This window comes from Magallana gigas, chromosome 10 (assembly GCF_963853765.1).
Source record: "Magallana gigas chromosome 10, xbMagGiga1.1, whole genome shotgun sequence".
In the NCBI taxonomy this organism is placed as follows: domain Eukaryota; kingdom Metazoa; phylum Mollusca; class Bivalvia; order Ostreida; family Ostreidae; genus Magallana; species Magallana gigas.
In genome coordinates this window covers 22,974,330-22,999,315 of record NC_088862.1, presented here as the reverse complement: position 1 = coordinate 22,999,315, position 24,986 = coordinate 22,974,330, and the positions used below count along the sequence as shown (strand labels likewise).

General features: G+C 30.4%; 1 protein-coding gene across 10 annotated transcripts in view; it reads left to right on the top strand.

The window, feature by feature from the left end:
- The first annotated feature begins 4,172 nt into the window (after positions 1–4,172).
- LOC105341652 (uncharacterized) overlaps positions 4,173–24,986 on the top strand; it is a 190,762-nt gene continuing 169,948 nt past the window's right edge. For 2 of the 10 annotated variants that reach the window (XM_034453811.2, XM_034453809.2), the window contains exons 1-3: positions 19,683–20,002; positions 20,341–20,395; positions 24,740–24,831. In XM_034453811.2, coding sequence (XP_034309702.2) covers positions 19,978–20,002; positions 20,341–20,395; positions 24,740–24,831 — 172 coding nt within the window. In that variant the 5' untranslated portion in view covers positions 19,683–19,977. Of the gene's footprint in view, positions 4,298–5,248; positions 5,377–5,525; positions 5,581–5,853; positions 5,909–9,437; positions 9,527–9,821; positions 10,029–10,617; positions 10,759–14,280; positions 14,488–14,885; positions 15,021–15,670; positions 15,803–17,665; positions 17,793–19,681; positions 20,003–20,340; positions 20,396–24,739; positions 24,832–24,986 lie in introns of those variants that run through there. The other 8 variants (XM_066073269.1, XM_066073268.1, XM_066073270.1 and 5 more) reach the window with 8 other exon arrangements.

Sequence of the window (24,986 nt, the reverse complement as noted above, 5' to 3'; positions counted from 1 at the left end):
ACATAAATTGTTAGATAAACATGGCGTTTTCATAATGTATAAATAATTTCGACAAGCTTGTGTATATTTTAGCATTGGGACATGTTATTTTATTATATCAAACCTATGAAATCTGATATTTGTTTATAGTGGATCAGTTACATGTACAAACGATATAGTTTCACGTACGGTATAGAACATGTATTATGAAAAATAATCTTGATTTGCTAAATCTACACTTGAGCATTTTTGCGATGCAATAAATATCTTCAAAAAGTCAATCATTTATATTTATCATATAAATTGCCTGCTTTTAATTGGCAATGAAATGACAATTTGAATTTCAAATACCTATATAATGCGATATAATTTTTTTTTCATTTATATTTTCAAATGTATGTACCTTTCGTGTTGTCATTGCTTTCATTAAATATTACATAACCGACCAAAACTAAATATACAAAGTATGAAATACACGTATCATCAGAAATCAGACCTCGAAGTGGGTGCTTTTATCATGGTGACCTTTAAAAACTTGGATAATACTTTTTACAACTTGTTTTCCATTTCTTGGTGTTCATGTGACACCTTGCACTTCATGTTGACAAAGCGACCTGTAGATCAGACATTTTGTGTTACGGCGTGGAAACAAATATGTATTTTTTTCAAACGTGATCCAATCTAGAGGTAACAAGTGAACATACTAAGATCTTGAAGGTATTTTCAACAATAAGTTCTCGAATACTACCAATATTACGAAGTTTGTAAAAATATTGTTTCAAAATCAAACATTCTGGTCATCCATACCAAGAGTACAGAGGATGATGCCTTAGTGATCTGATCATCAAAATTTATAGTTCAGTCTAGAAATACAACCAGGTTTGTTTTTAGGAGAGAAGATTATAAGTTCTGTTTCATCCTGATTTATTTTTAGAATATTGGTTGTCATCCAATCACTAATATCAGACAAGCATGCCTCCAGCCGCTATTGTGGCCCGTGTCGCAACTGGGTTGATGATCATATAAACTTGGTTATCGTCAGCATAGGTTGTAAGACAGTTTTTATTTTCGACAGATCTTACATATGGGTTTCAAAAACATGCAATAAAGCTTTGGTCCAAGGAGAGACTCTTGTGGTACTCCATAATTCACTTCAAAATCAATTGACATAGATGATGGACCGCAACTCGCTGATATCAGTTATTGAGATAGGATTCTATCCAACAAAAAGCATAATGAGATGATGCTCATTGCGTGCACTGACTATTTTTTTAAAAAATTGATGAAATTATTTTGTTATTAATGTACAAGTCACAAACTGTCCTGGAAAAAACGATGTCATACTTGCCTGAATTTCTCTAACCTGTTTTGATAACATCGGTCGAAGTGTTTTGAAAGGAAGATAAGGAAGATATAAGGCATCCGGCGTGATTTGGTTTTAACTTTGATAGACTACGGTCTATATTGAGTTCTTTGACAGTTTTTCCAGGCGGTGGCACTTTGTTTTTCTTTTTTAAACCAACTTCGCAGCTTGATTGTCATGAAATATTTGTGTGATTTCAGGTTTCAATACCTACACGAGCTAATGTTGATATTGTTTTATAATTAGTACTCATCTGATTGCAAACATTTAGGCCTTGTTTTATGTTCACAAATATAGCGGATTTTTAGTTTCACATAAGCAGAATTTAAAAAATACGCTAAATTAAATCTGTCTTAAGAAAAGCCGCTAATTCAAATCTACACCAACTTTTTTGAATATTCTATTTCCGCCAAATATCGAACACGCTTAATATAATACGCTTTTCGAACTAGGTAAGTGTTTTTTCATTTAATTTTCAATAGAACAATAGAATGTTTTTTTTATTATTCATACGTCGGGCTAGAAAAGCAGCCAGTGTTTCAGGAAACAATGGCATCAACCCCTTGCGATGCTATGTATTTCTGCAATGATAGCTGGATCCGTACCAGCATGCATCACCAATAAACGTATTTCATTGTTTAGGTAAATAATTCATGAATCTGAAAAACAAGCAAACAAACAGGCAGACAACATGGAATTATTAAATATTAGAGGTCTTATATTCAGACTAGAGTATTAGATTCCTTTGCTTGTAAAATTTACTCAGCAACATTGTTTCCCAGAAAAAATAAATTGGTATATTTAACTATTATGTATAACATTATCATATTGTTTTTTAATACATAAATAACTTATTTTCTTATAAGATCAAAATTTTAAATTTAATACTTTTGTCAATATATATATATCTCCATTGTCATACACTACTTTAACAAAGGGAGAAAATTAATCCGTGTGAAATCAAATGGTACAAAAAACACAAATAGTAAAAATTTCGGTTCACAATTATACTACAAAATTTAACAATACAATGAATGGGAGAACAATACATTAGTAACAAAACGACAAGATAAGACGATATATGCCTCCGTAACATAACTCTGGAACAACTGTCATTACATCATCATTTGTAGTTTTTCATTGAAAACAAAAAGACATAAAATGGTGCATTTTAAGTAAAACAATCTAGACTATGGTACATTTTTTAATTTATTTTCAAAAATTCTATTAAAAGTAAACGTTAAGAATTTATAGATGCTGTTTACGTTTGCTTTCAACTCAGTAAATTACAAAATGATGATTTTATTTCTATTTTACTATTAAAATCATATGCATGAAACAATCATCGGTTAATTAAAGTGTCTTATCTGCGTTTTATTAATAGTGTGTGAGCTTTGTAATCCACACGAACTGTAATGCCCACTGAGCTAGCTAACGCAAATAGCCTTTCAGCATCAAACCTTAAATGTGCTTATGTCCATATTCTTACTATATGTGGTTACAACATGTACATATGGGAGACAATTTAGGCTTATTTCTTCTTTATTTTACATGTTTGCCCTGAATGGATTAACACGTGTTAAGTTATATTAAACAGGTGTTTGAAGTTCATGGTTCAATTGTCAACATACTTACATATATATTTGATGAATTTATAACCTTTTTGAATATGTGAAATCGTGTAATTGCTGTAAAATATACCAAATTAAATAAAAAATGTGTAAAAACAGTATAAAGATCCATATTAAATTCGATGTCTGTGTGCTAAATTTACAATCTCTGACGTTAAAACACAATGATCTGATTAAATTTAAATTCTCCATCCGCTCCCTTTTTTTTTTTTTTTTTTTTTTTTTGCTTTTTTTGTTGCTAAAGGAGAATCTGAAGACACCCCGCCTATGGTTACTTGTACTTTTCTGGTGAACTTTGTTTTGACCAATGAAATTATCGGTTTCATTCCTCAGTTACGTGTTTTGACAAATATGTCAATACAATCTTTGGATTCTCTGAGGGCGTCTAATAGCAATGTTTGCTTCGTCTTTAGCTCGCTGATACCGAAAGATTCGGATTAGGTGCCACGCTTCATCCTACGACTCGGGTTTCTTCAGATCCTCATGTAGCAATAATAGAAAAGCAATGAGTGTATCGAGAGTGTGATTATAATCAGATTACGTTGAAATAAATGAATAAACAGCTACAATTATTTACCGTAAAATAACAATAAGGTTTGTCGCGATAGTCATTTTTGTGTTTTTTTAATCTCGAATGTCGAAAAAGCCTTTCCTGCTTTCGCAACTTAGAAGTACGTTTCCTTTCAACTTCAGATAAAAATCCAGGAAGGATTTGACGGAGTATTTTATTTTGCTGTTTTATAAAAGTTACGGTAAAAATAGGTAAACATTTTCCTTGGAAAACTGGGTGATAACTTTACTCAACTCTTGGCATTTCTCTCAGATAAGAGTTGTGGGCCATTTATCTCTTAATTAATATTTAAAACTCATTTCTTGTCGTCTTGTGTCTCATTTATATTTTGCTTTCCAGATAATGTGCATAGTTGCGTTTATCTGATGGAATTTTTCTTATCTAAGAAAACAGTACCCAATGAGATAACTGGGGGCCCAAAACATTAACCATAAGATCTACAATATAATGTCACTCATTATTGTTTTAACCATTAAGTATTATTTTGTGAAGTAAAAGTTTTAGTATTGTACTTTAAATTTTGATAATTTCCCTTTTTTTCGCAAAGCTCTTGTTCAAAAGGAGATTAATTTATTCTAAAAATAACCACGGTTATCCTTTCCTCTGATTGGGAGTGTACTCTAAGATGTATTTATATATGGTCTATTATTTCTTCCTGGTAGACGAACATACATACTTTTACATTGTGTTAAAAACGAAGGCCTCATAAGAGTGTGGCTTGTAACAGTCATCATGCAGGGATATTAATATTAAGTAAGCATATAGGATTTAACTTTTTAAATTTTTTTCACATCTTAGATTGTATTACGTAGATTTAAACATTGATGACGTCATGACTGAAAGTGAAATAACGTGTCAATTTGATCGAAAAGCAATGCAAATAAACCTCATATCTAAGAAATCTTAGTAATTAAGTATTTTAGTGTGACTTTGTTAAATTAAACAAGAGAATGCTGGAACAGATGTTAACTTGTTCACTTAAAGATATGTAATTATGTTTTAATTAATCTCTCGGTCAGGTTTTCCTCTGTCGTTGTTTAAGATATAAAAAGTGGACTAGAACTAGACTACCCTGTATACATTGAACTTTACATTTAATACCTATCAACAGTTTGATCAATTCTAAACTTGAATGTTCTGTGTTGGTGATTTGATGTTCTGTGTTGGTTTGATGCAACATACCGTTTTCCTTTCAATCTGTATAAAAGATGGAGAGGGTTTTTGGAGAACCGAATGAATAACTTTTCATTCAAGGAAAATATAAGACTCTTACAGTAGTTTTATAAAACTGAAATGGTTTGCCCTTATTTGAGTTGTTTATTTTTTTGTGGATCTGCTTTCTTTTTATTTCATAAAAAGGAATATACGTAATGTATTTATACTTATCACGTCATGATGCAACAGTTGTGTCTATTCGTCTTCGGGGAAAAAGATGTAAGGTGTTAAAGAAAAAGTTAAAAATTTGTTATATATTTATTTTATTTTATTTGTGCTAACATGTGTGCTTTTTTTTAAATAAACCAACAAAAAAGTAAGAACAATAACCTGGGACAAACTATTATGACATGAAGTAATCTTCAATCAATTTTATTTAAAATGTGTTTTAGATTTTTGTTGATTGCACTCACTTTGTATTTAATTCTCCTTGATAAGGCTCAATATATAAAACAGTACAATTTTAATGGTGTTATAAATATAAATAAGAAAAACAGGAAACACTTCATCCCAAATAACAAGAGATTGCGTGAGTCAGAAGACCTAATCATTGTATTTAACACCCTGTAGGCAGCGAAGAAGTGTTTGAGCTTCAATCTTCAGCAGGCAGTGTGCATGTAAGTGCCTATTTATTTTAACATCCGACAAATTCACCATGCTACTTGTAACACATATCTGATACGTGTTTTTAATAAAATGTAATATGTGCTTGTATTCCTATTATTATGCCTCTGTTTTGTTTACATCTACAAATCTTTGTTATTAGCAGATTGATTATATTTTAGTGATCGAAAAAATGGCAACACAGAGGAACTTTATTTGTAAGTAGTCTAAACATGTTTTGCTTTTGTTCTAAATTGATTCAGATTATTTTTTTATTAAAGCAAACCAATTCTACACTGTATTGATTGCTTCAATTTCTTAAAAATATCAATTTAACATGTGTTCTTTTATCAATCTCTAGCGGTTGTACAAGCACTTGAGTTTGATTTCCTGAAGTCAAATTGAACAAATATATCTTTTTATTCTAAGTATTTATACAATTATAACATATACATGTATATGTACATGTACAAATTTGAATTCCATTTCAGGTGGAATTCTTTTCTTAGTAACAGGAGTTTTGAGAGAGAATATTTTGTTTGTGAGGTAGGTCTTTTTTTAATAGTAACATTAGTAATAGTAATAATGATTTTTTAATCTGTGGTTTCTTATCATATCTATATAATCAATGTAAAATGCTTATAAGCAACTGCACATAAAAATATTCAATTGCATTTGACTAGGTACATTTTATACAAACTATGTAATACTATGTTAAACTACTTAATATACATTCATTCAAAACATTACACAATACATTATAGTGATGAAATTACATACATGTATGTATCGGTAAACTATACTTTATTATTATTTTCTTACATTTTCTTTTTAGTTTATTAATCAGCTGCATGTAAAAAAAAATGTATGCTTGTGTTATAAGGATCAATGATACATTCTAAATATTCAACAATTCATAAGCTTTTACATTTACATGTATAGTAATAAATCCACGTTTTTTAACAAATGCTAAATATTGGCTTCAATTAATTTAGCAATGAATTCAATATTTATTCGTTTCGTACGAAATAAAATGGTTTGGGGAAGTTAACGCTTTATAAAGCGCTTAGCGTAAACTGTTTCAAACCATTTTATATCGTATAAAACGAATGAATATTGAATTCATTGCTTATAATTCAATTTTTTTACTCATTATTGTAGATAAAAACGGTCATTTGACCTTTAAAATTACGTAAAATTATACACAATTCAAATGTAACGTCAGGCGTATTTATACGTTTTTGACGTTAGTCTTACTATGACATAGGCAACATTCTTTATACGACATAAAATATTTTTTTAGCCAATCAGAAAGCGCGTTACAACTTGAAACACAGGATGAATCTCTGCCATTCAGTCAACTGAATGTTAACTGAATGGTATGGAAAGGTGACTGAATGGCATAGCTATGCCATTCAGCCACCTTTCAGTTATCTTTCAGTCACATTCCAGTTGGCTGAATGGCAGAGATTCATCCTGTGAAAATAATTTTTTTTGTATTAAAGGTCCAGATCTAGTAAATAAAAGGTGCCGACAGATTCATAATATTTAAGATCATATAAATTCTTTCAAAGATGCTTTAAAAGAATAGCTTTGTTTTATAGGGTGTACCGGGGCTTAAATTTTAATAAACACAATGAAAAATCGTGTTTAAAACTGTCATTTCAATGAAATTCAAGGAATTGAGGAACAAAGTTTGGAGTTGTGTCCATATTTGACTAATAAAATATATCTAAAATGCCTACAGTCTCTCCCAAAACGGAATTAAACAAGCTCTTGATCTCCTTTTTTTAAAAATGATGTCAAATAGAATATAGGTACCAGAATTACTTTTCCCTTGATTTATCATAGAATGTCTACATAATTCATTTAAAGCCGTAAGGTACTGGAAAAAGATTCTTCAAATTAATTTTGACCTAATAATGGTTCTAGCACCAAAAAGACACTCTAGAATCATTTACTAGATCTTGACCTTAAAGAATCACATTGGTAATTGTGTTCACAATATAACACTATAGAGGGAACAAAATTATTAAAAACCGGTTTGTATATCTCATGACAAATTTTTGGAGGAAATGTTATATGTTACCTATCTTATCAGCTCAACCAAAAGACGGCCACACAATATAAGAAATTTTCTCAAAACATGTAGCTCCAAAGAGGTTTACCCCCAAAACCACGTGTTTTCCGTTTGCATGTAAACAGACTGCACACTCCCCTGGAAGCTGCCGCATGTGCCCTGAAAGAAGAAGTCTATGTAAAACAAACCAATTGAAAATATAAAAAATAACGTGCTCAGTAGTGCAAATATTTTAAAACTGGGTAAAGGAAAATGGAAAAATGCAGTCAAAAAAAACCCCCAACAATATATGTGAAATATATATGGAACTACAATTGACTAAATTCATTTTGATTGGCCGATTACTGGCGTGTTTAAGGCTAGGCTCTAGTAAATGACAAAAGCCTACAACTGTTATGATTCTTTCAGTGATATCTACATGTATTTCTTATATCAATTTTGAGTTTGCAATGAAAAGTTTCCGAGCGGCGAAATTTGTTCCTTCCAAACCAACATCCGACGCACAAGCTTCATAATTATGTATCAATACTAATAGGTTTTCCTAGCTCAACTTAAGTTTTAACAAAAATTAATATACGTATGCTTTCATTTGAAGAAATGGTATCATTAAAGTAAATATCGGTAATATATATATATTATATATATATATATATATATATATATATATATATATATATATATATATATATATATATATATATATATATATATATATATATATATATATACCAGGTTAAGGGCCAATAACATTGTAGAGTAGTGCATTTCATTACCATTAAATGATGAATCTGGGCATTAAATTACCATAACCTTTACTTTATTCATTAAATGCACAACTAATTGGAGTAAAATTTTTCATATGATATTTAAGCATTGAATCTGCTTATTGAAAACTGCAGCGGTGTGTGCATACAAATTGAGTAACGCGTGCTAGCGCGTTATGAAAATTTATATGCACACACCGCTGCAGTTATGAGACTATATCTTTCAAAAAATAATGATTCAATGCTGATATTTACATTTTTTTTAACTTCTTGTCTTCTCTGCAAATGTGATTTATACGTCAAAATTTCTGTTTTATCCTAAAGGTAAGTTCAAATTGATAGAAGAGCCACTGTAACAGCCACAAGCGTGAACTTTGATTCTCGCTTGTGACGTTGCATTTTACAGCGTTCAACGTTTGTGACGTCATAACAAAACTAGTCTTTCTTACCTTTGTGTACCCTGTGTGCTTTACGGTCTTATAACTGCCGTGTCTTTTCACACACTTTACATGCAAAAAATATTTGGAATGTAGGCTACATTTAAAATTTTTAATAACAACACTCTTCAACTGTAATAAAATTGTGTTGTTATAGCTAGTTATATTGACAATTTAAGAATTGATTCTTGATTTTTTAAATCATACCGCTAAATATTTTTATCTCAAGTATTATTAATATTCTTTTTTTTTAAATTTTAGATACAATATCAGTCATTCAATTCATCACATTTTTATGAAAATGAACATCCAAAAAAGCATAGTAATGCAAATTATTGCCATGTTATGCAAGCATTACACTTGATTTTGGAAAGTAATGCATTACGTTACAATTACTTGTAATGCTAAATTACACATTACTAGCATTGCTTTGAAAACATGTAATGCATTGCAATGCATTACCATTACATTTAGCATTACCCCAAGCCTGATATATATATATATATATATATATATATATATATATATATATATATATATATATATATATATATATATATATATATATATATATATAGTTTGCTTCAACAACCTTTTTTAAATATAGTTTAATTTACCAAATGAAAATAATTAAATCAATGTTTATAAAACTGAAATTAACATTGATTTTACCGTTTATTTCTGAAATACCAAATGCCAAATGATTGGGTATGTTCAAAATTGAAACATTTAAACCACCTTGTAGTTTTACTTAAAATCACTTTTTGTCATGATTACTGTTCTTCTTACATCAGGTCTGTTTGCCTCCAGGATGTATTGTCATTCTACACCGGTAAAATGGTGTGTTCTTTTAGGAGGGATGACTTCAACAGGATTTTCTTAGGTACATGTTTTTTTGGTTCGAAAAAAAGTTAAGTGTTATTTATTTTTTTTAATTGTTTATAATCAGAAAATAAAGAACTACTCAAAATAATAAAAAAAAAAAAATACATATAAACTACATATGTACAAGGTAAATTAACTTTTTTTCTTTGAAAAATTAACAAGTTTCATTTACTTTATTTGAACAAAAACTATGTAAATATTTAGTTTTAATAGGCGTATGCATTCTACATGTATATATAATTTCTAGACAATCTTTGGTTAACAATTTGGTTTATTTAAATTTATTTTTGTAGATAATTCTAAAAGATGCCAAATCAATTGTTCCATTCATTCATCATTTCCATCACATTCTTCTTTGAATGATAATGAATATGAAATCAAAAGGATAACAGTTCGTTTTACATCAACTGCATATGAGTTTCCTCTCAAATCATCGTGCTCAGATGGTGATATTGAGAATTTTTTCATTGATTTAGATTGTGAAGGCGAATATTTACATGGTAATTACACGTTACATACAATAAGTTATTTGAAATTAAGGTTGAATAACACAGCTGGAAAAAGTCACTCAAATAAACAGGATTTTTTATAATGAAACATATAATGATAAATAAACTGTAAAAATGTCAAATAAGCGAAATATTTGCAGTTTGGGGATAAAAAATGAATACTTAAAAAATTCAATACCATAAGTAAAAGCAAAAGCCCCTGCGGGATTTGAACTCGGGATGTACGGATCACAAGTCAGACACTTTATCCACTCGGCTATGGAGTAAGTTACATGGTTTAGTCCATAAAATCCTTTTGATAAAACGAAATATTGTTTCAATCAGCAGACAGCCATTTTGTGATGATGTGTTATTCCACCTTAAGTTGTGCTAGTTTAAAAAAGGAGAAATGGAAAAAAGCAAACTCCTTGCTGACTAAATCCAAAAAACGCCAAATACAGTTTAACATATAATCAACCTGAAAATTATATTTAGGAATGTTGGTTGTTTTTTAACACTGCTTTTATAGAAATAAACCTTACTTTTATTTTAGTGTAATTTTAATTACATGAAATTGACTTCATTTTATGGCAATGTTTAGATCGTGGAATAGGAGAGCGCTGTGTCAATGCCAGTCAGTGTGTGAGTGTTAATGTTAATTCCACTTGTAATGAGACAATCGGACTGTGTCAGTGTAAGACAGGGCACCAGTGTTTGTCAGGGACGAGCACCAGGTTACCAGGTTAGCAATTTACATTTATATATATATATATATATATATATATATATATATATATATATATATATATATATATATATATATATATATATATATTCATTAAAAATCAGTCAAATATTTAAAACAGTATTTTTCAACAGACTGAGTATTCACTAATAGAAATTGAACTAAATTTCTTTTATATATGTTGAGCCATATTCTTAATAATCATTAATTTAAAATCAAGCACGTAGCATCAGGGGGGTTGCCTCCTCAACTTTTTTGCGCAGCAAAGTTTTTTCTTAAATTTACAAACATACAAGAATCAGATTCAAACATACAACCGTAACAATCATTATACTACACAAGATGAAGCTCTTTAATTTAGTCGACTGAAAGATGATTTAAGGAAACTAAAATGTAGCTGAATGGCATAGCTTTGAAAATTAGTTACATTTCCAGACGTTTCAGTTAATGATCAGGTGATTGAATTGTACAAAACCATGCATATATGTATGTAGCATGTTATTAAAAATATCACGGATTTACATAATGTAAATTCTAGTTCATAAAAGCAAAACTACATATAATATATGAACAAACCAGCCCCGTCCTATATTTATAGCCAAGGTATAATGAACTCAGCAATATCAATCATACAAGTTCAATGCACAGGTTTCCTGGATATGACCGAAGTATTTCTAACTACAACAACTTGACATTTTACAGAGTGAATGCAAGCATAAATCTAAAACATTTCCCAAAATCGCCCTGCTTAATAAAACGAGCTGTTTATTTTGCGTACACAATGAATTATTTCATCAGCATATCAATCAAGAATCAAACGAGTTCATTAATTTTCGAAAATTGAACTAAACTTTGTTTTCTTCCTGGAACGTACATAAGTGAGGAGGCATTAAATATAAGAATTGAATATTGAACCGATCTTTGATTAACGAACTTTCCGTGAAGTACTATTCGCATTTGAAGCCGGCAATTTTGCAAAGAAAAATAATGGAAACACGACTCTTCTGTATATGTAAGTAAATGTATATTTTGCATGATAATGCAATTGAAAGTGTGTTGTTGTCTCACGGTGGCAGTTTAAGCTTTAATATTTACAATCTATTTTTTTTTTCTTTTAAAAAATGTTATCATGTTCTTTAATTTACTAATGCTAGAGATCTTGAATCATTTCAATCTTAAAAATATAAGAATTTTTAATAACAGCACAAGTGCTGTTTAGAATTTTGATTCATTTAGTAAGAGGTGAGCGAAAATCAATTTATTAGGGTTTATTAGAGGAGAATCAATGGTTGAATTAATTTTTTTTGTATATATTATTCAATAATATAACCTTATATATATTATACGTACAGTTGTACTGTACGCTTAAACTTTGTATTTCTTTACTTTAACTGCATTGCTACCGTTTTGTCATCGTGTGTCCAATTTTTAGATGTTTATGCCATGCAAATAGCATATATTCTGCTATTTACTGACGTCCGTGTGAGGTAGGTTCTATGTATTTGATTTTTTCTTCTTACAAGTACACCTCTTTGGGTTTCATATCATATTCTTTGTTTTTTATTTATCTTCTATTCAGTATTCCCTTCATCTCAGGATAAAGCTTTACCATTTCGTTAACTGAAAGGTGACTGCTTGGTAACTTAAATTTGACTAACGGTAACTTAAAGGTGACTGATTGGTTACTTTGAGGTGACTTATTGGTAATGTAAAGGTAACTGAATGGCTTCTTAAAAGTGACTGAATGAAAACTTAAGGTCATTGAATGGTTACTTGAAGGTGACTTTAGTTATTGGTTACAGATCTTTCATTTAGTTATTTTCTTTTACATTTTAATTAACATTCTAGTTCAAGGATCCCCTTAAGTCAAAATGTGTGCTCAGAGAAAAAAAGATTATCATTACAAAATCAAAAATGTATTTTAGGATTGTATTTTCCTTCTCATTAAGGAAGGATAAGATATATTAAAAATATGAGGGTTTTTAGTGCACCCTGAGAAATATCAGCTAAACTTTGAATCTTTTATATTCCTGGAAGGCTAAACTTAAGTCATGTTATACAGTTATATTATTTCACTCAATTAATGGCTAAAATTGTGAACTCAACATTTCTTTAAAATTAATTTAGGTCTATTTGTCTTGAGGACGCTCTTTCATTCCACTCTAGCGATAAAGCCTGTTCATTCGACTACAATGATTTCAACAAATTATACAGAAGTAAGAATAGATTAATATATACTATTCAATGCTAATCTTGTTTATTAATAATGGGCTCATCTGTTAAGTATTTTATTACGATATTACAATCAAATTTATGGCTTTTAAAGATTCAAATGTTCTCATTAAATAGTTTTTGATAGTTTATTTTAATTAAAAAAACAAATATACATCATCAACTAAAACACTTCATAAGCCATGGATATTTTTTCTAACTATCATAATAAGGTATTATATATGTCCAATATTCTTTTAAAAAAATTTTCTTCAAATTTTAGCATGTCAAACGTTGCAACATTCGATATTATCCATTTGCATTGTATTTGAGCGAGCATTGTTTATTTTCTTTTTGCAATACCAAGAGCAGTTCTAAATATTTACAAAGTCTATATTGATTTTTTTCCCCCAATTTCGTTACATATGTATCAGTTAAACATAAATAGTTATAACATACGTTTGATTGTGAAAATAATATTTACCATTTATCAGGAGTTTTTTTCCCCGTCATGTTTTAACGCATATTGGAACCGTGAACAATTTTTAAAACTTGCGCAAATCAAATTTTTAATATTTTAAAGTCAAAGTGAATAACAATAATTGATGCACAACTGTTTCAACCTGTAATGTATACGTAATTAAGGGGGGGGGGGCATCTAATATATTTTAAACTCCTCAATTTTAATGAAAATGTTAGACAATGAAACCATTTTCACGATTTCCGTCATATAATATAATTACCGAAAAATATTTTCAGAGATGGAACAATCATACATGTAGATCAGAAAATCATGTATGGTTTCATGTGATAGTAGCTCAGGTATTATTAGACATCGGTTAACGCGAGGAACGTGACCAATTTAATTAGCTAGCCATTGATTTTTAAATAAACAATGAGACTTACAAACCTGTTACATGTAGCTAAACCCTCTTTACCATACATTTACCTACCTTTTTGTTTTAAAGCAGAGAGATTGTTCTATTACAGGATTAAAACTTTGTATAAAATTTTCGCTGACTTATTTTCCGCAAATGGGATAAGGTAGCGAACCAAGCGGAAATTGGATACACGCTGGAAAAAAAATATACAGTAAAACACGATTATAGCGAACATGCTTATAATGAATTGACTCTTACAGCGAAGTAATTTTAATTCCCCGTGACTTTATTACATGTTGTAAACTTGACGGATATAACAAATTCCGTTTATAACAAAGTAAAACCACCCATCCCTGGCACTTCGTTATAAGCATGTTTTACTGTATGCAGTATTTCGTCTTAATTTATTAATCACTTATCTTTGTAGGTGATTCTAAGAAGTGTCAGATTGATTGTTCAATAGTTTCAACTAATCCAAATATATCGCACGAAATGGAAAAGAAATATGAAATAGCGAGGATGGAGATTTATTTTGTGTCATCTTCATATAGTTTTGTGCTAGATAAAGCCTGTGGGAATTATAGCAATACCCATTTTAACATTACCATCGGTTGTGCAGGAGAGTATGTTCACGGTAAGATTGTTCAAGACATTTAGATAATTATCAGCAACCTTACTTTGTTGTACATAATCATACTCAGTTTCTATTTCGACGCAAAGGCAAATCTTTCTAGATAATTACTTCTAGTATATAAAACTAGTAGCTACTTTTTACATGATACAAATAGCCAGTTAAAAGAACCTATCTTACTCTTGTAGCTAGTTACATGTAGCTGATTGCTAGTAGCTACATGTAAATACACCTTTCCGATTTTAAGACATTTTTTCACTCCCTTAAAAACACAAAAACACATTTATTTTAGATCTGTTTTTTTTGTTTGGATTTTTTTGTGTTTTTGTGTTTTTTGTTTGTTTGTTTGTTTGTTTTGTACACCTTAATGTTGTAAACTATGAATTGTTCTTTCATAACAGACCGTAACATAGGCGAGAGCTGTGTTAGAGACCAACAATGTGTTAGCTTCAATTCCACATGTAACAAGACGAGTGGGATGTGTCAGTGTAAGACAGGTCATGTGTATCATCGGAAGACGGATACTTGTGAACCAGGTAAAATAATGCAATTTTTTTTCACTGAATTATTTATGGAATCGGAAGATGGATATTTAACTTAACGCAAAGAAAGACGGGTAGACGGACAGACAGGGAGACAAACAGACAGAGAGATACATAAATTGACATTTTAAACATCGTAACCAAAAAGTGCAATCAATGGTCAGTTTTTCTCATACAGCTCGTAGACTAGGCAAACAATGTTTCGCCCCTTAACAGTGCGAAAGAGCAAGCCAGTATTAAACATGTGAAACTGGTAATAAGTGTCAATGTTAACAAGTATACCGAGAGAATAGAGCACTCGTATGCCTGTTTAAGATAAACAAGTCATTCAAGGTACAATGTAATATTTTTAGTATTATGACGTTTTCCCCTTTATCTTTTTTACATCATGTTTTTTTAAATATTTTATAACTAGCTTTCATCTAATATCTACATGTACGATGAATTAAAATCATAGGATGAATTACTGCCACTGAGTCAACTAAAATGTGACTAAAGGTAACTGAAATGTGACTGAATGGCATAGTTATAGCAATTCAGTCACAATTCCTGACCATTCAGTTAACACTGAGTTGACTGAATGGCAGAGATTCATTCTGTAAATACATGATTGCTTATTAAAACTAGTGACTTTTTTTATACAGAGCCTGGACTGAACGAATCATGTGACAACAATTTCCAACGCTCGGTGGTCATTCCTAATGCTACGTGTAATGATACGACTGGGGTCTGTACGTGTGGTGGTCACGTGATGGTGGTGGACACGCGTGTCAACGGTATTTTAATATACTTGATTTGAATTAAAGTACTTAAGTGAAATCCTTTGATTTGTTTAAAGGACCAATGGTCAATGAACCTTTGACTTATTTTTTTTGGTTTGCTCGTTTGTTTGTTTTGTTTTGTTTTGTTTTTGGTTTGTTGGTTTTTGTTTTGTTTTTGTTTTGTTTTGTTTTTTTGGGGGGAGGGGTCTTCTTTTTGGGTTTATCTTTTTGTTATTCAAAATATCAGTTGAACTAAAATCATTTGCGCTCAGTTAAGCAACTCTTGATCTAAATTAAATAAGTTTGGCACTTTACAAGTACATTTTCAATATGAAGTTTTTAATCTTGATTTTAGGACTGATTACCAAAACATTATTCTATACATGTTAGGTCGTATTTTGTTTGATAAAATACATAAAATATATAAGGAGTGTATGTCAGATCTCTGTGAAGACGTACCCATAGAAGAGGTTGGTTTAGTGTTATATGAGGCATTATTTTGAATGTGATATATGATATCATTTAAAGTTAAAATCACGACTTATATCTAAATGTTGTAGTTCTAAGTTTTGGCTTTTAAAAATGCAAAAAGAACAAAAAAAAAATGAAGCAAAGAAAAACAAAACAAAACGAAACGAGGAAATAAAAAAGTTAAAACAAAAAAATATAAACAAAGAAACAATACGTATAACAGAACAAACATATCTTGATTTGTAGTACATGTATTCTTATGAATAGAAGCTGGAAGAGCTTTTTTGCTTTTTGACTACATGCATTTAGATCCACGCTTTCAACTCATGGTCATTTTTAATCCTACCCACAAAGCGTGCTTTTAATTTTTAGCGATCGTGATCATAGAAGGATTAACCATCACATCTTTATGTGGAAGTTATACTGAATTGAAACAAGTCAAGTATAAATAAATGCTTTTTATAATGATTTACAATTGTAGGTGTCAATATAAACCATTGATTGAAAAGGATGTTTAAATACTTAGAAATCATTATAACAAAATGTGTTTGAAATGAGTACTATAATTTGTTTTTTTTTAAATAATACGTGTATCCAAAATATATGTCAACCAGATCTGGATACTATATAACAGAATATTTTGATACTCAAAATTTGATAATATGACGGTTATAATAAAATCGATAAAAGATATTTGCGCGACTAATAGATAAAAACTGGCGATGTGATTTTGAGGAAATCATTTCATTTGTTCGACCGGTGGCGCCGAAATGCTTAAACATGTGCATTGAAACATATTTTCCTTCTCTCTACTTTCTGTGTTCATTAAATGAGAACTAATTTCAACAATCACTACCGTCCCATTTTCTACAATATTGTAGAAAATATGAAAGCGACTCATAATGGTTTTGATTAAGATATTCAATGGTTTGTTGTTGTTTTTTTCCAAAGAAATACAGCGTTTGCAATGTGTGTATATGTAAGTGTAAGTATTGCTTTGATTTCATTTTTGTCAACTTACATGTGTAATTTCAGTACGATAGATATTATACTTAATTTAATCAATTTAATCTACTTTTTTAATACCATCTACTTTGTCAAATTTCAACAGATATTTTTTTCACATTAATTCAGATATTGCAATGTGACTATATGTAAGTCAAGGCTATTGCTTTGATTTCATATCCGTCAGCTTAATTTAAATACATGTACGTTAATTTCTTAATTACATTGTAAATCCATGAATTCCCCCCTCCTCCCTCGTCAATTTAACCTACTTCTTTTACAGAGTCATTGATTATTTTAAAAAAATGGATTAAAAAAGAATTATAACAACAAGACATTCCATATCCAGTTTTTTTTATTAGGAACTTTTTTACTGCCATCTACTTTTTCTAATTTAAACAGATACAGTCGGGAACCATAACTCTGGCGTTGTTATAGGTAGTGGAATAATCGGACTTGTGTTGGGAATAGCTTTTTGTGGAGCACTAAACTTTATCATAAATCGGTTAAGAAACCAATCTGGATTAAGGTAACACATGACATATGACACAGCAAACAAATGCATTTTTAACAATTTCTTAGGTAGTTTACTATATTATTATGTTAAATACATGTTCATTTATATTAAACGAATAAATTTTTGTCCCTGAGAACTACAATCTGACTTTTTAAGAGAAATTTATCCTCCTTAAATTTCATTAATATAGAAAATTCCTAATTACTCAGTTATTGTTTATCATTAGCACGCTATATCATTTATTGATATGCTGCTTTTTAGTTTGCTAAATATTTATATTTTTTATACTTTTCCACCAAGCGCAAACTACTATCGATGCTATACATTGAATAGCTTTTTTCTACTCATCGTGTATTTTATACGTATTAAACGGGGAAATATCAGTGGAAAGTATTAACTCCAACGTAACTTGCAATGAATTGAGCAACAATGAGGAGGAAGGAATTGACATTTATAACCATTTACATGAAGACAATATCGAGCTTTCTGTACAGTCGGATTATGAATACGTCCAACAGCAAGTCACAGAGGAAGACGAGTACAGTCACGTGACCACATTCAATCCAAATCACATCCAGATCTCTAGAGACTATGGAGTGATCAGTTGAAAAATAGAATGAATTATTCTTTTTTTTTATTATTGTCAACTGAAGTTGCCGTTATTAAAACAGAAATATTGAAATTGGTTGTGTGAACAAATCAATCAATATTTGTTTTTAATTTGTTAATTTGAAAACACACTTCGTATGTTTACACGTCTTGTATGATATGTGTATGCGTGCCCTGCATTTTGTTTTAAATTCTGAAGTCACTTTTTTGTATTTATATTAATATCTGATGCAAAATGAGTCTTGTATTTCTGTTAATGAATAAATGAAATTCATTTAAATAAACCATTCAAAATACTAAGACAATTGTCAAAAATAAATTATTGTTGAACTGCTTGTTATACGAAGGATGATGACACTTGTAAAAAGTGTTCAATTAAAAGAGTCGACTTGTTAACGTCTGATGTACGAGAAAGTAAATCAAAATACGAATTGATAAAAAGCAATTTTAGCCTTTATTTCAGTTCTTTAAGTTCAAGAAAGCTCCGCTTGCTGATTTATGTACCTGCACTTTAACTTCCTGAAATTAGATTTCAAAAAACTATAATGACGTAACAATAGGTGTATATATAATGAAGAAGACAATTTCAAAACATTTTATAACATATACAAGTGTGCGTGTGATGAACATTCTCTACGTTCGATAGCATAAAAGGTGCATTTGGAGTGACCTATCTTAATTACTTATATAATTTTATGAAAAACTACAAAGAATATTACAAAAATAAGTGTCGTTAATTACTAAGTTTTGTATCAGTCATTGGAGAGAATGGCATGTTTACATGTTTCTACCGTTTCAGATTTGACTGCACAACTAAAAATATAAAATCTACTGAGTGTGATTTTGCAATGCAAACGACATGAAAAGTACCCAAATGATGATGATATATTTGAGAGGTAGTCCTGAAACTTTGCAAATGGATAACGTATGACATATTTTCCAATTTGAAATCCCCTCAAGAAAAAAAAATTGGTTTGAGTCAATTTGTCTGGGTGAAAAAAGAGGGAACATGTCTAAGAAATAGTTGAACATTTTGTTATATATTGCTTTTTTTGGTTTTGCGCAAGCAAGTATGGTTATCTATTAAAACAAGCAACAAAAAGAATATTAACAATAACATGGGACAAACAAACAAAACTTACGTCTCGTTCAATTAATGTAAGTGAAAAAGGTTTTCTTGATTTTTGATGACTGACAAACTTGATACATGTATTAAAATTGCCTTAATAAGGCCCCTATAATTAACACATTGCGTGTACACTAAGATAATCAACATAAGAGAGTAAACAAAGAAACATCTTATCCGTATTGACAAGAAGTAACGTGTGCCAAGGTCTTATCATTGTATTCAGTCGCATGCACATGTAAGTATTGAAGAATCGTTCAAGTTTTAAACTTATGCAGATAGTATAAGTACTTTCTGGTTTCTAACATCCGACAATTTCACAATGTTAGCAAATATTTTACTTCCCGGTACGTGTGTGGGTTGAAATATAACAGTGTGTTCTTGTCTTCCTATTCTAATGCCTTTATTTTGTGTTCTACATAACTTAATAGCGAATTAGTCATATTCGATTGAGCGAGAAAAATGACAACACAGCGAAACTTTATGTGTAAGTAGTTTATTATAATACATTTTTTCCTTCTGTCCGCCATTTATCGAGATTGTTTACTTATTACTTGTAAAACGGACACATGCATTTTTAAAAACGAACGTGCACTTAAGTTGGATCACATTGAAGAAAAATTAAACCAAAGCAATCTAACACGACGTGTAACACCGATGTTGATGGCTTCAATTTTTTAAAAACAAATACATCACTGTTTATGTTAACATGTTTTTTCATTAATCACCAGCGATTAAACATGTACTAAAATGTGATTTCTTGAAACATGAATATTCAGTATACCATTGTAAAATGTAACTAACTTGACAATAATTCCATTTTAGGTGGAATTCTTATCTTAGCAATTGGCGTTTTGAAGGAGAATATTGTCTTTGTGAGGTAGGGCTTATCGCTCGCTCAATTTTATTTCTATATAAACAGTCTAGAAAATTTGAAAATGTTTATAAACAAAAACTTGTTAATTTATTTAATTGTGTTTTTACTGAGCGCATTTCATTTCAGCCTGTGTTATTGCTACTTACATGTATACATCTATACCGAACACCGTACATTAAATCTGAACACCTCTCGTAAATACCCGGCACTGTCCGCCATATTTTTCTTTCATAACCGCTATCACTGCAACACATAAAACAGCCGCAGACTTCTTAATACTTAAACGTATACACAAAAATAAACCCACATATTTAGATTATACATGATAGTTATAATCTGCAGTTTACATCTTTTACATAATTTGCAAAACTTAAGTGTCGTTTGATTAAATCAAACATGTCTCATGTTGTTGTATTGAAAAGTTAAGAAGAACACAACTTCTCTCTGTCCATAAAAGGTAGGAATTTTTCGAGCTTTAATTACGAATATGTCCTCCATTAGCATCAATTCCAGCCTGAAAACGTCGTGTCAAAGAGTTAATAAGCTTGTTGATGATGTCTTGAGGGATGTTGTTCCATTCCTGCAATAAGGCCTGCTCTAGATCCTGGATAGTGGTTGGTGGATTGGGACGGTCTAACTCGTTTATACACCTCATTCCATGAATGCTCTATCTGGTTGAGGTCTGGTGACAACGCTGGCCGTGGAAGAACATGATTCTATGCCGAAAATTTGCGCACACTCTTGCCACTTGCGGCCTTGCGTTGTCCTGCTGCAGAGTCGGGTTGTGTTGATTGACAAATGGAGCAACTAAAATAGCAAGGATTTTATTGCAATATTTTTAAATTTAATTTAGTGCATTCGTATTTTCATGAATTATGTGGAGTGGTTTTTGCCTTCCGTGAGCAATGCCTCCTTAAATCATAACGTTTCCATAAACAAAGCGATCTCTTTCAATTACTCAACAGTCTGCGAAACGCTCATGCTTCCTGCAATAGACACGAGGACGACCATCAGCTTTATTTTTTGCGTAAGATATGTGGTTATAAAATACATGTACACATGATTGTTAATCATTTTTGCATGATATCCAATGGGAAATGAAAATTGAAGACTAATATATAAAGAACAAGGTGTACTTCAACCTGCGCTTTCCTAGTTAAGAGTTACCGTCTCTGACTTGATACCGATTACACACAAAAATTAATAACAAAGTTAACCGTGAAAGGCAATTTTAACAATTCATATCTTTAAAGTATCGAGAAAGGTTCTAATATTTGTGATTTCCCAAGTAGCCTTTCCAAGTGCTTTATGAGAGCAAACGTAAACACCATTTTCATTTTTTTTTTCTTTTGATTGCCAATATGTTGAAGATGTTTCTATAGGTCTGACCCCCCCCCCCCCGGGGGGGGGGGGTGCAATGTAAACTATTTGTTAACGCAAACGCGGGGTGTAAAGGAAGCATATGGGCAATTCAATGTCTTATTTTGACTGTTATATTCAAAATCGTGAAATTAAATAATTATTTTGAATAAAATCAAAAACTTAGTATTTTCCTTTAAAAAAGATGTCAGTGCAATAAAATCGGGTAGTACATTACTGCCACATTGGTGCATTATCACGTGACAACTATAAATAGCTTACGTATATTCCTTAACATTAAATGAGATAGAACAACACTACCCCGCGCTTTCCAAAATAAAATAAACATACCGAGTGAAGGCAAAACATCTCAGTTTAATCAAAACCGCTGCTAGAATCCTATGTTTTTCCTTATTTAAAAGTTATTCATCTGGTTCTCGTAAAACCTTCCCAACTTTTATAAAGTTTGCATGGAAAACGGCAAATTGCATGAAAGCATCACACAACATGGGACTCTAGAAGCACTGTTTAATTTAAGCATTGTTCAAACTAACGATACGTATAAAATTTCAAGTTCAATATATGCGTGGTAGTGTTTTTCTAAACGGATTTTTATATCGTAAACAACGACAGGGGAAAGCCTGGCCGAGAAATAAAAGCAAATTTACGTACTTTTAGCGAATGATTGATAAAACTAACATCTCTACCAGTATTCATATGTTCAGTTCTCAATAAATCACACCACAATACTTTATTAGAGTTCCTAGATTAGTTATATTTTGAATATGTTTACAATGCTTTCCGATCAAATTCACACGACATTCAACTTTTAGTCATGACGTCATCAATGTGTAAATCTACGGAATACAAACTAATTTCTGGAGAAAAATTGTCTTCAGTATTTTTTATTTGTTTTTGGTCTACGTTTCGTTGCTTAGATATTTGAATATGTACATAATAACTAAGATTTGTGATTTCACGAAATTACATGTAACTCAGATTCCATATGCTTCCTTAACACCCCCGCGGAATGATATTGCTTATTATAAAAACTCATTCATAAAAATATTTTTATTACCTCGAAAACACCATTTTTACCATAACACTAAAAGAATCTTATATTACGAGAGATTACTCCCAAATAGAAAAATAATAAAAATCACGATAGGCAATTCTAATTCATTGTATGATTTTAAAAAAGGTATTTTTCTTACATTGATTGTGTTATTTGCTTACAAAACAAAATGTATAACCTCTTTAGAATTGCTATTTTATCTTTTGACAATAGTTCTTGTTTGTTTTGGGCAGAATCAAGCCATTTTCAGGAATGTTTACATTATGATCATTAAATGTACAAGATAGCGGCACATTCCTTTAAGATTAAGTAAATGATGGGAATCTACAGATGATATGATTTTTTTTTCAATGATGCCTCATATCAATGGTGTGGCTCCTCTTTGCATGGCTCATTGCGTAAGTAATATCCATGCTATGGTGCCAACTTTCTCGGATGTTGTCTGAACAACAGTTGAAATATTAATAGTTATTCGCATAAAAACGTTATTCCAACTTAAATCAAGAACGTAAATTGTACAGTATATTTATTGGACAGTGTAAGTTTACGTCGGATACATATTTTAATATTGCATTGTTATCTTGTTCTTTTTAACAAATTCTAAATACTTTTAGTTCGCGGTGCAGAGTTGTTGTGAGGCGGAATATATAATTGTTAAATCATTTTTGTTTACATGCTCTTTTTAAAAAAAAATAATTTTAAAACAGCCTGAATAATGCACACTTATTTGTTCAAATTGGCAACGATGTATATGTGTTTCTTTCGACAAAATTGTTATAGATAATTTACAGTTTATTAAATATAGCTATTTCAAGTTTTATTTGGAAAACTCAAATGGACATCAATTTTATCGTTTATTTTTTAAGAAAGTTAAATATTCGTGGCCATTTTTAGACCGTATTGAACTTTGTTAGGAGAAACCTGTATTAATTTTAAAATATAGAAAAATACTATAGCTCAAAAAGTAAAGTATGTGGTGTTTTCTTTATTAATCTGTTTTATTATTATTATATTATTATTTATCATTAATCTAATGCTAAACAAATCATGTCTTAAAACTTTAGAAAGACCTTATATAATTTTTTAACAATCAAACTTCCTTTAAAAGGCAATTCTACTAAAGTCATTGCCGAGATGAAAGAGGTGCCGGGGACATTATTCTCCAATACACCACGAACGTCATCAGTAAATTATCAGATCGGAATACCTGTTTGTCTCACACAGATCTTGAAAGTAAAACTTCAAACTGTAAAACGTTTTAAAACCATGTCAATTTCACATGTTAGTTCCAGTCAAAACGATGTGTATTGCCTCAAATGTTTATATTTAAGAGATCAATGCTGCTGTTCCTAGGACCTCCCTAGCACATTTTCACTGCGTTTTTACATAAAATATATACATGTAACGTGTAGTAGTAATAATCGTATTAAATTGCCCTTAAAATATTAGCAATATGATTCAAAGATATTTTTGAATAAATTAGGTGTATTAAAAATCCAAAGAAAATTTCTGTCGTCTGCATGTGATTCCTTCGATCGATACACATGTAAACATTACTAACAAAACCGTTGGGGTTACACGGAACAGCCGTCAAGATGACCTAGATCGTCTCTCTATAGGAGAAACGATCTATAAAAATACTGGGCTGTTAGTAGAATAGAAATAGTGTTCTTGTTATCGTTAATGTTGCAGGATAATCTCCTCGGTCTCGAAATGTTGTTTGAACATTTGGCTTTTATATTATTTTCAAAACAACATTTTTCAATCTCGGAGGTTATTCTGCAACATTCAAGAAAACTCGTACTTTATTTCTTAAATGTTTGGTAAAGCTATACTATATATAATACTTATAAACAGCCTAATATAATTGTAAACAATACTGTGTTTAATTATTTCTTTTACTCTTGCATCAGGTCTGTTTGCCTTCAGGATGCGTTATCATTTTACAACAATAAAAAAGAGGCATGTTCTTTTCGGAAGGATGACTTCAGCAAGATTTTCTTGGGTACAGGTTTAGGTTAAGCGTTACAATATTATTCCATTTTTAAATGTTTTAAAATCAAACTTCCAAGTACTACTCAAAATGATTTTTAAAACTACGTAAACAAATTATTAATAAAGACGTTTTCCTTATAAAGATTATTTTTTATTATTGAAAAA